At 37.8% G+C, this 12,458-nt stretch overlaps 1 protein-coding gene across 1 annotated transcript; it reads left to right on the top strand.

The window, feature by feature from the left end:
* Positions 1 to 6,258: 6,258 nt before the first annotated feature.
* On the top strand, positions 6,259 to 11,984 carry UTP23 (UTP23 small subunit processome component). The gene is made up of 3 exons (XM_074266572.1): positions 6,259 to 6,592; positions 9,628 to 9,802; positions 11,383 to 11,984. Exons 1-3 carry the CDS (start codon positions 6,405 to 6,407, stop codon positions 11,791 to 11,793), a joined length of 774 nt encoding a protein of 257 aa, XP_074122673.1. The 5' UTR covers positions 6,259 to 6,404; the 3' UTR covers positions 11,794 to 11,984.
* The last annotated feature ends 474 nt before the right edge of the window (positions 11,985 to 12,458 follow it).

Raw genomic sequence — 12,458 nt, 5'->3', positions numbered from 1 at the left:
TGGTCTTTCTTAATGATAAGGATCAAATGTTTTCAATTTAATACTCATCCTTAATGATTATATGCTTTATCCATATAAATCCTGATTCTGAGTTCCCATACTAATTTTGTCACTTTGTACTTACTACCCTGGGGTGGAGGGAGCAGAGCCAAGATTTTGCAGAATAGACAGTACATTACCCAAGCTCCCCATCTTCCCTCAGAATCAACACTAGATCAAGCCTCTGATCAAAATTTGGAGTGACAGCACACACAGACATTCAAAGTGCAATAATTTTCCATTTTAAGATATCTTGGAAGAATTTCAGAAAAGATCTATCTCAATTGGCCAGGGGGAATATTGTCCAGTACACAGTGCAAGGATATCTGGTGTGATAAGGTCTAGCCAAAGTATAGCAGTGTTGGCTACTTTGTCCTGGTTCAGGCCAATGGAAAAGCAGACCAGCTGTGAGACCTACAACAAAAGCACAGAAAACGAATTGGGAGTCCCCAAAATCCAGCATAACAAATGGGACTTAGGCAGGCCCATCCAGCACAATGGGAAAGCATGCAGTACCACCAGTTCCAACAGTTAGTGAAAGGTCAGTGAGTGTGCCCTAAGGTCAGAGCTCAACTTTTAAAAATGAGCAAAAATGCAAAAAGAACACTGACCATAGAAAGCTAGCATGGAGACAGGGAATATCAGAACACAAATCAAGAAGACAATAGCAAAGGCAAAATGTCTACAGATAAAGCTTCAGAGGGGCTGATGAGAGCTCTTATAAGATCTCAGAAAAAGATCTTAAAAGAGAGAGGGAAAAAAATGTGGAAAATAAATTAGAGCTATGCAGGAGAATTATGAACATTTTGGGAAAGCCAAGAGCTTGAAAAAGGAAGTATATAAATTGACTAAAGAAAACAACTCTTTAAAAAGTCAAGAGGACCTCAGTTCAAATCTGATCTCAGACACTTAACACTTCCTCGCTATGTGATCCTGGGCAAGTCACTTAACCCAAATTGCCTCAGCAAAAATAAATAAATTAATTGAATAAAAAAATAAATTTGGCAAAATGAAAAAAAAAAAAAAAACTCCTCAAAAAATAGAATTGAAGAAACAGAAAAAATATAACTCCTTAAAAAACAGAATTGGTGAAATGGAAAAAAAAATAACTGAACAAAACAATTCCTTTAAAAATACAAATGCAAAAGGAGGTAAAAAGCTAACCTAAGTAAATAATTTACCAAAAATTAGAATTGGAAAATGGAAGTAAATGACAATGAGATATCATGAATCAAACAAAACAAAACATATGAAAAATGGAAGAAAATGTAAAATAGCTGATTATAAAATGTAAAAAACAACTATGCTGGAAAATAGATCTAGGAGAGATAATCTAAGAGTTATTGGACTACCTGAAAGCCGTGATGAAAAAAAAGACTGGACAACAACTTTCAAGAAATCATCAAAAAATAAAAACAAAAAAATCCTTCCCTGATATCCTAGAACCAGAGGGTAACATAATCATTGAAATAATTCACCAATCACCACCTGAAAGAAACCTCCAAAATGAAAACTCCAAGGAATATTGTAGCTAAATTCCAGAATTATCAGATCAAGGAGAAAATACTGAAAGCAGCGTGAAGGAAACAATTCAAACATCGAGAAATCACAATCAGATTACCCAGGATCTAACAGCTTTTACATGAAAGGATCAGAAGATGTGAAAAATGATATTCGAGAAGGCAAAAGAGCTTGGATTACAACTAAGATTCAATTACCCAGAAAAATTAAGCATTATGTTTCAGGGGGAAACTATGGACATTCAATGAAAGAGGGGATTTTCAATAATTTCTGATGAAAAGACCATAATTGAACAGAAATTTTGATTTTCAAATAAAGGACTCAAAATGAACATAAAAAGATAAACAGAGAAGGGGGGGGGAAACCTATGTCTTTTAAAGGTTACATGTTTACATGGGAAGAGAGATGATATTCATAACTCTTGAGAACTATATCCTTCACAGATCTGAAGTCAGGAGGACCTGAGTTCAAATCTGATCTCAGATACTTAGTACTTCCTAGCTGTGTAACCCTGGGCAAGTCACTAAACCCAATTGCCTCAGCAAAAAAGAGAGAGAAAGAACTATATCCTTGTCAGAATGTAGGTATAAGTTGACTTTAATGTGATGATATAAAAAAGAAATTGGGATGGAAAAATATTTGTGCTGGGAGAAGAGGAAAGGGAAGGTAAAATTGGGTAAATTATATCACATGAAGAGACACAAAAGACCTATCACAGTTGAGGGGGAAAAAAGGAGGCGGATGAGTAATTTTTTGAACTTTAATTTTATTGGATCTGGCTCAGAGAGGAAATAGCATACATTCTTAGTTTAGTATAGAATTTTGTCTCACCTAAGAAGAAAGTAGGGGGGGAAAGGGGAAAAGAAAGGTGGAGATTAATAGAAGGGAGAGCAAAAGTAGGAGAAGAAAGGGATAAGAAAGAAGAAAGGGACTGAAAAAAGGGAGGGCAGATTGAGGGAGATGGTGGTCAGAAGCAAAATACTGGTGAAGAAGGAAAAGGGGAAAGGAGAGAGAAAAAGTATAATCTGGGGAAAATAGGATGGCAGGAAATAGTAATCTTAACTGTGACTGTGAATGGGATGAACTCCTCCATAAAATGAAAACAGCAGAGTGGGTTAAAAGCCAGAATCTTACAGTATGTTGTAATGTTCTTCTTTAAAACATAATATTTTCTGGGAGCAGGTTTCTTGGGGGCTTTTGGAGGCAGCCTTAGTTTCAGTTCAGTTCAATGAATCATCTCAAATGCATCCAGGAGCTAAAAGTTCAGATCCTTTATTGTCTCCTTCAAATTGCCCTGTTAGCTTTTTTAGAGGCCTAGCTCTCTCCCTCTGAATCCAAAGCCTCCAGCCAGCACAAAGGTGGAAAATGGAATGAATCTGTCTCTGCCTCCAAGAGTGGGCTGATGGACTAGTGGGCTTCTGTGGGCTTGTGGGAGCTCCTCCTCATATATGCTCTCTTAAAGGTGTGAATCTTGCAGAACTCTAGTAAGTACTAAGGACATAATTATTGTCTCTATCAATTCCACTGTCTTAGCACCTTGTAAGAATTCTAACAATATGTTGCACAAGAAACACATTCAAAGCAGAGAAATACATGCAAAGCAAATGCAAAAGGCAGGAACAGAGTTTATTATGCTTTAGCCTAAGTTAAAAAAAAAGCAAAGGTAACAATCCTGATCTCAGATCAAGTAAAAGCAAAAATAGATCTAATTAAAAGAGATAAAGAAACAAAATACATCCAGCTTTTTTTTTTTTTTTTTTTTTTTTGAGGCTGGGGTTAAGTGACTTGCCCAGGGTCACACAGCTAGGAAGTATTAAGTGTCTGAGACCAGATTTGAACTCAGGTCCTCTTGAATTCAGGGCTGGTGCTCTATCCACTGCGCCACCTAGCTGCCCCACATTCTACTAAAGGGTACCATTGATAATGAAGTAATATCAATACTAAACATATGCCCCAAGTGGTATAGCATCCAAATTCTTAGAGAAGTTAAATGAGTTGTAAGAAGAAATAGACAGCAAAACTATAGTAGTGAGGGATCTCAACCTTCCTCTATTAGAACTAGATAATTCTAATCATAAAATAAACAAGAAGTTTAGAAGTTAAAGAAGTAAATAGAATTTTAGAAAAATGAGGTATGACAGAGCTTTGGAGAAAATTTAATGGAAACATAAAGGAATATAATTTTTTCTCAGTGGTGTGTGGTACGGAAATGGTGAGGGAACACCATTTAATAAAAAAGCTGGAGAGAGCTCTAGAGAAAAGCAAAGTTTATTGTACATTCTCACGAGAAGGGCGTCCCACTCTTCGAGTAGACTATGGAAGAGAGGAAGCACCTCCTGTGGGCAGGACAGCGCCTTTAATCCCTAACACAAAACGCCCCCTCCCACCACTGACCCTCATCCTCATTGGCTGAGAGTCTTACATTCTAAACTCGTGATCTACCCATAAAATTGAACTTGACCAATAAGTACATAGTTGCCCATATTTGGATGAAATAGGGAGATGATATCATAGGAGGGGAAGGCAATGCCCTTTGATCGAACTTCAGAGTCCTTCAGGCCTACTCGAACTCTGAAGTAGATGAAGCCTTACTCGATTTTCACAACTGTCTTGAAAGATCTCACCTCATCTCATTCAGTGGTATATGAAATGCACACAAAATTGACCATGTATGAGGGCATAAAAATTTCACAATTAAATACAAAAGGCAGAAATAGTAAATGTATGCTTTTCAGATCACGGTGCAATAAAAATTATGTGTAATAAAGGGCCATAGAAAAATAGATCAAAAATTGGAAATCAAATAATCTAATTACAAAGAATGAGTGTGTTAAACAACAAATCATAGAAATAATCAATAATTTTATCCAGAAGAATGACAACGAGACACATACCAAAACTTATGGGATGCAGTCAAAGAAGTTCTTAGGGGAAATGTCCTATCTCTAGATGACTACATGAATAAAACAGAGAAAGAGAAGCTCAATGAATTGGGTATGAACGAGATGAGGTGAGATCTTTCAAGACAGTTGTGAAAATCAAGTAAGGCATCATCTACTTCAGTGTTTGAGTAGGCCTGAAGGACTCTGAACATCCAGTCAAGGGCATAATTGCTTTCCCCTCTCATATCATCTCCTCCCGATTTCAGCCAAATATGGGCAACTATGTATTTATTGGTCAAGTTCAATTTCATGGGCAGATCTTGAGTTTAGAATGTAAGACTCTTAGCCAAAGAGGATGAGGGTCAGTGGTGGGAGGGGGTGTTTTGCTGTCCTACCCACAGGAAGCACTTCCTCTCTTCGATTGTCTGCTCGAGGAGTAGGATGCCCTTCTCCGGACAATGTACAATAAACTTTGCTTTTCTCTAGAGCTCTCTCCAGCTTTTTTATTAAATGGTGAGCCCTCACCATTTCCGTATCACACAGGTATGCAACTAAAAAAAGCTAGAAAAACAACAAATTAAAAACCAAATTAGAAATTCTAAAAATCAAAGGAGAGATTAATAAAATTGAAAATAAGAAACCTATTGAACTGATAAATAATAGTTGGTTTTATGAAAAAAATCAACCAAATAGATAAAACTTTGGTTAATTTGATTTAAAAAAAGAAAGAAGAAAACCAAATTACCAGTTTCAAAAATGAAAAGAGTGAATTTACTACCAATGAAAGCAATAATTTGAAGCTATTTTGCCCACTTACATGGCAATAGATCTATAATCTAAATGAAATGAATGCTTACAAACACATAGATTGCCCAGATTAATAGATGAGGAAATAAAATATTCAAATAACTCCACTTTAGAAAAAGAAATTGAACAAGTCATCCAAGAACTCACTGAGAAAAAAATCACCAGAGCCAGATAGATTTACAAGAGAATTCTACTAAACATTTAAAGAACAATTCATTCCAATACATATTTGGAAAAATTGAAGAAAATGGAGTCCTGCCAAATTCTTTTTATGACAGATATGGTACTGATAACTAAACCAGAAAGGGCCGGAACAAAGAAAGAAAATTATAGGCCAATCTTTCCCATTCTGCCTTTTCGCTGGATCTGAGATTAGCTCCAATTTGTCCTGTAGATAAGTAGCTACCTAGGTATGGAGGTAGATAGAAAAATAGACAGAAAGTACGCAGTGGCTTGCATGTTGTGTATTATTTGAAATTTTGGGGGAGCATAGACTAATTTTAGCCATTATACAGGGCCTGGAAAACAGAATTTGGAACCAGGGTGTTAGGACAACAAATCTCGCACTTCACGAACTACTCTGCCTAGCCACCTTAAAAGGGTTTCTTTTTTTCCTTAGGATCAACGTAGTCCAGTGCAAAGAAGCACATCCTCAAAAATTTGGCCATCAGTCAATCAACAAGCATTTGTAAGTGTTACCAAAAAGCAATGAATAGTCGTTGACTTAACTAGCCTCTAAACTCCTTTTTCTAATCCTAATGCACGTTTGCACATGAGCGGATGTTGCTCGGTGCAAAATCGCTCACAACCTACAGAACAGGTACTACTAACTACCTATCTCCTCCAGAATCAGAGGCAAGGACAAGGCCAGCTTCACTCAGCCTCCCCACAATGGGCAGGATGTAAAAAGACTGCGCTTGCGCAATCAGTGTGCGGGCGATTTGAGATTCAAGCTCCGCCCTCCTAGCCGCCCCACCCTTTCGGTAGCGCGCAGTCGCAAAAGAAGCACGTTTCGGGCTCTGGACTCGAGCACGACTCGCTGGAAGCGGGAGGCTCGAGCTTCACTTCCTGTTTAAGCCGGTTCCGGCAGTTGTGGGTGTTGCGGCTCCCGGGACGCCGTCTCTGTCTCTCCCGTGAGCGCGCCGCCGAGCAGCCATGAAAATCACGCGGCAGAAGCACGCGAAGAAGCATCTCGGCTTTTTCCGCTACAACTTCGGCGTCCGGGAGCCGTACCAGCTGCTGCTGGACGGCACCTTCTGTCAGGCGGCGCTGCGAGGCCGCATCCAGCTTCGCGAGCAGCTGCCCCGCTACCTTATGGGGGAGACTCAACTCTGCACCACCAGGTCGGCCCGGGCTGGGCCCAGATGGGGCGGGGCGGGGCGGGCGTGCCGGGAGTTCGGACCTGGCGTTCGGAGCTCGCCGGCTTACCTGACGCTGTGCAAATCACTAACTCGCAGACCTCAATTACCTTACCTCTAGAATGGGGAGAGCAGTGTTTCCGGCTGTGTGTTTGAGGAAGGAACTTTATCAACTATAAAGAACTATACACATTGGAAACACTGAAGTGTTTCTTATTCTGCAACTAAAGTGGTCTGAAGATCTCTGGGAGGGGGTGGGGCGAGGCTTGAATTTGACAGTCCCCTCCCCCAGCCCAAAGATCCATCTCTCTGACAGGATCGGAACATCCCCCATCTCCCGCGTTTTTTCATTTTGGCCCAAAGGTTGTCTTGGATTCTGTAGGACTCCGTCAGAAGCCCCACCCCCTGCTCGTCCCATCCTGGTGGCACTTGTCTAGCGTTTTCGCTTTTTTAGAAAGTCTAACTACTTCATTTTCGAGAACAAAATAAGCTCAGAGAAATATAGTGACTTAAAGCTAGTGTACAATGTTACCTATCCATCACTTGCCTTTCCATTAGCTTTTGTGTTGTAAGCATTTATAAATCTTCAGATACTGCAATGTTACCCACAACATTTCTAGAGGAAGTTTGAGGTCATTAAAGAAGCTTTGCAATTTCCCCAAAGCAATTTAAACTTTTTTTCCCCCCACAAATTCTGGGTCCAACTCATTTTCCTTTCCCAACTTCTTATACATATAGACATAATTTATTTTTTATTAAAGCTTTTTGTTTTCAAAACGTATTAATTTTTCAACATTGACCCTTGCAAAACCTTTGTTTTCCAAATTTTTCCCCCTTACTCCCACCCCCTCCCTCGATGGCAAGTAATCCATCAGACATTAAACTGAAACAGCATACATTCATATTAAAGAAAAGACCAGAACAATCCCAGATTTGAAGATGAGAATTAGTTCACGAATGATACTGTACTGGAAATCCAGCATGCCCTCCCTGAACAGGCAGGTGAGCAGATGTTACTGTGCAGGGAAGCTCGCCTTGATTTGAAGTCTGTACTGAATCCTCCCCAACTGTTAGTAATACTTTGGGCAAGTATAAATCTTCCTTTTGCCTCATCAGAGTCATTGGATAAGATTATTTCTTCCAGGAAATAGTCAATGATTTTCATGTAAAGATGGGTGTCAAAAAGCCTGTTTTATATAGTCAATAAATAATAAATAATAAGTACCATGGGATCTCATATTCCCTACGTTTTTGATTCAACTGTGAAATAGTAAAGATGTGGTCCATCGTGGAATGTGACTTTTGAAAGCCTGCTTGTTCTCTATAATGTTCTTATAGAGCATATTGGTGTAGTTATGTACATATGTACACATACATATCCAACAGATATATAAGCATTTTATTTTACCTAACTCATGTTCATGTATTTGATCTAGTTTTTTTCCTCTAATACATTCTGGCTTCCAACCTAAATTACTCATTTAAAACTATTATGTTCAAATGACCAATTAGGTGTTCACCCAATCTAAGGGCATTTTCTCATTTCTCATTTTTTTCTGATGTCTTCTCAGCATTTGACACTGTTCGCCCTCACCACGGAGATTCTTTATTCTCTGAATTTTTTTGATCACATTCTTTCTTCTACCTAACTGCCTTCTCAGTGCCCTTTAACTGGTTCATTGTTCATGTCATATCCACTAATTATAGATGTACCTCCAGAAGCTGCCTTTTTTTTTTTTTTTTTTTTTTTTTTTTTGGTCTTTCTGTATTCTCTCAGTGATCATTTAGCTGACATGATTTCAGGGATTACTTCTGTGCAGGTGAGTCTCGTTCTGACCTCCAATCCCTCATTAAGAACTGCCTATGGGGTATTTCAAATTTATATCTCTTAGACATCTCAAACTCAATATGTCCAAAATAGAACTTATATATCCTCTTCTACACACCAGTCCTTTGAACTAATGTCCTTACTTTTTGGCCCAGAGTTCTGCCATCCAAGTCCACCACATTCACAAACCTCTTCTTGTCCTTGACTTCTTACAGTTACACACTCCACTTGTCTAATCAGTCTTCAGATCTTATAATTTGTAATTGTATAAAATCTTTTGCAATCATCCCCTTCTCTCAATTCACATTACCACCACTTTGATTCAAGCTTCAGGCACCTCTCTCAGACTATTGCTGTAGTTTTCTAATTAGATTCCTTGTGTGTATGAATTATTTATTCTTTATATTTGTATTTTTAGCTACTGACCCAATACAGAGTAGGTGCTTAATAAATGCTTATGGGTTTGATTAGTCTCTTTGCCTGAAGCTTCTTGGTATTCTAATCTGTTTTATCACTCAAAGCTAAAGTAATTTTTATGGAATGTTGATTTGACCACATCATTTCTCTCCTCAACAAACTTGTGTACTTTCCTCTTATCTCTAGGATCAAATATAAGCTCTTCTGTTTGACATTTAAAACTTTTGACAGCCTGATTGCTTTCTTCCTTTTCCAATCTCTGCATATTATTTCCCTTTATGGCACCCATGTATAGCAATATCAGACTAATTTCTATTCCTTACACATGCAGCGCCTTCTCCGGAGTCCTCTCAGATGCTAATGTCTATCTGTCCAAGCTTATTTTGTGTCTGCTTTGATGTACATCTTATTTCCCTTGACAGACTGTATTTTGAGATAATGACTTTCATTTTTGTCTTTTTGTCCTTAGTGTCTAGCACAGTGCCTGGCACATGATAATTAGGTATTTAATAAGTCCTTGTTGATTGACTTTTTTTTTTTTAATCAAAGTTTGCTCTTTTGTATAGGAGTAGTGGAAGTTAATATTACAAGTTAATTATTAGTTTGGGTTTACATTATAGTAATCATGACTAATGGTATAATTTTAGCACCTTTTCTTTGAAAGTAAAAATAACTTATATTTTAAATATGACCTGTTTTTACTGATGTATGTAAAAAAGAACTATTTCTCTTGTAAATACTGACCAATATTTAAAAGCCTTTTTTTTTTTCCCAGATGTGTATTAAAGGAATTAGAATCATTGGGGAAGGAGTTATATGGTGCAAAACTAATTGCACAAAGATGTCAGGTTCGAAGTTGTTCCCATTTCAAAGATGCAGTCAGTGGTGCTGAATGTCTCTTATCCATGATTGAAGATGGAAATCCTCACCATTTTTTTGTGGCAACACAGGTAATACTGCCTATGAAAAATTATTGATGCTTAGCTTTGTTTTTCATACTGCAGCAACTTCCCATTGAACCCTTCCTTAAAATAATTAGACTAGCTATAGTGCTAGAAAGTCTGGATGAAGAGTGACAGAGCTGCATGTGAATTTGATGTCATTCAGTTGTGTCCAACTCTTTATGACCCTATTAGAGTTTTCTTGGTACAAATCAACTGGAGTGGTTGAAGCAAATAGGATTAAGTGAATTATCCAGGGTTACAGAGCTAGTAAGTGTCTGAGGCCAAATTTGAACTCAGGAAGATGCATTTTCCTGACTTTAAGCTCAACATTTTATCCACCGTACTACCTACCTCTGTCTACATAGAAATAGCAATTAACATTACTTAATTACTACTTAGAAAGGGAATAGGAGGATATATATCAAAAGAGAACAGTGTTGGTCTACAGACACCATATTGGTCTCAGCTGAGGGCAGCACATGGAAGAATGTTTTTTGGACTTAACACCATTTAAGCTTTTGTACTGTGGACAAAGACTCAGAGCTCTCAAGGACCAAACTATACAGACTTTTAGACAAAGAGCCAACAAGACATAAATAAAAGACTATCCTGTCATCTTCAGGGCAAGAGAGTAATATAATATGCACTGAGGAAATAAGGGGATTTTCTCAATTGCCTAATGAGGAATAAGGAATGAGAAGGAAGCAAGGAATAAGTTAACTGTGCCATCTAACAAGAGATTTGGATGGGAGGGGTGTCTATGGAAGTAATGCTGAGACTCTGGATTGATTAGCCTTAATGCATTCTGCAGGGTTGAAGTCACACCACTCAGATTAGTTTTTACTTATCCACACCAACTAACAAATCAGCCCATCTGATAGTAAATGCTTTTATACAGTTTTATACATTTAGACACTCTTTTACAGCCAGATTCGTAATAGAAGTGGTCTATGCTGCAGACCTCCCCTCTCCTGGGAGGCTCTGTATGGCCCTACTCCTTCCTGGGCTCTACAGCCCCTTCAGCTGGAGTAGCTTCAGCTTACCTGGAGTCCATGCAGCTGTGGCCCCTTAGCTGGAGCCCTGACAATATGGCCCGCCTCCCTCCCTATTATTTTTGTACAGAGAGAAGGGAAATCTACTCTTTGGGACTGAGATTGGTCATTGAAATTCGTCATATTTAAGCTATATGACTGCATATATCTTTCCATGTTCTGAATTCCTTATGATATTCCATTTAAAATATTCTTTTACATTGTTTGATGCTGATTTTGTTAAACATTTTTGTTTTTAATATTTTCAGCACTTCATTTGACTGAATGAAACAAAATATTCATCCTCTGTCCAGCATTTAATTCCATCTACTATTCTCAGACTTAAAGCATCTAACAGTCCTTTCATCATCTTTGTTTTAGATGATTAATCAGTACCTTCTGCACAGGCACATAATAATCTGAAAAAAGAAATTTAAGACTCAATTTTAGTGATACTGAGATTTTAGAAAGAGTTCTCTCTCAGAGTACTTTAGTTTTGTTGGCAGGCTACAGTGTGCTCCTGAATAATACCTGATTAATGTCTATTTTTCATAGGACCAAAATCTGTCTCTTCAAGTAAAGAAGACACCTGGAGTTCCTCTCTTGTTTATCATTCAGAACACTGTTGTTTTGGACAAACCTTCTCCCAAAACGATTGCCTTTGTCAAAGCAACACAATCAGGTCATCTTTTTTCTGTCCACCAAAAACAGAACATTAAGAAACTCAAAGAAGAACAAGGTCTAGTGAAAACCCCTGAACCAAAAAAGAAAAGAAAACGCAAAGGTGTGAGTGGTCCCAATCCTCTTAGCTGTCTGAAGAAAAAGAAGAAGGTACAAGATTCAAATCCATCTTCTGCCCCCGAAAAGAAAAGAAGAAAAAGAATTCGTAACAGAAATAGAATGAAAACACTTTCTGTGCCATCAGTGAGGCAGAGTGAAGAAGTACAGAGCAACTCTGTGCATTAATTGAACTGAAAAACTTTTAGGGCATGACTAAACTTCATTTCTAAAGCAAATTAAATAAAGTTTATGATTTATGTCAGTGTTTGAGTTGAAATTTAAATATATCTCCATAAATTTGCCTAAACCTGTTGGTTCTCACATGAAAAATAAAATCAGAGTAAACAAGAATGAATATAATACAAAATATGATAATGCTACCCCGTCTCCCTGTGTCTTATCTCCTGGGCTCTCCCAGCTATTTTAATAGCTTATCAGTGTTTCCTGCTGGATATAGTAGCTCTGAACTAATCTATTGGAAATGTTGAGTTTATTGCAAGTTTGAAGTTCAAAACAAATATGACTTAAAAATGAATAGGATTTATGTATTTACATTGTTGTAGTCCTATATATTGTGTTGGGTTTGCTTATCTTACTCTTCATCAGTTTATATGCATTATCCCTTATTTCACTGGATTTGTCATTTCTTCACTATGATCAGTTATATTTATGTGTCACAATTTTTTAGCCATTACCCAATCAAAAGATATCCACTTTGTTTTAAAACTTTTTTGATAAGGATTTAATCTTTTGGTTTTTTACTTTCTGCTCTCAGGGTGAAGTTGCTGGGTCAAAGCACCTATATCCACATTTTCAACTTGTCTTCCAGAGTGGTGGAGCCAGTTTATAGT

Source organism: Sminthopsis crassicaudata, chromosome 1 (genome assembly GCF_048593235.1).
Source record: "Sminthopsis crassicaudata isolate SCR6 chromosome 1, ASM4859323v1, whole genome shotgun sequence".
NCBI lineage: Eukaryota > Metazoa > Chordata > Mammalia > Dasyuromorphia > Dasyuridae > Sminthopsis > Sminthopsis crassicaudata.
The sequence above is the reverse complement of the archived record's forward strand: the minus strand, read 5'-3'. Positions and strand labels throughout refer to the sequence as shown.

Excerpts from the sequence above, each read along its gene's own strand:
- UTP23 (XM_074266572.1), top strand. The coding sequence starts at position 6,405 with ATGAAAATCACGCGGCAGAAGCACGCGAAGAAGCATCTCGGCTTTTTC. Across the intron at positions 6,593-9,627 it reads ACTCAACTCTGCACCACCAG|ATGTGTATTAAAGGAATTAG; the intron begins GTCGGCCCGGGC and ends TTTTTTTCCCAG. Across the intron at positions 9,803-11,382 it reads ATTTTTTTGTGGCAACACAG|GACCAAAATCTGTCTCTTCA; the intron begins GTAATACTGCCT and ends TATTTTTCATAG.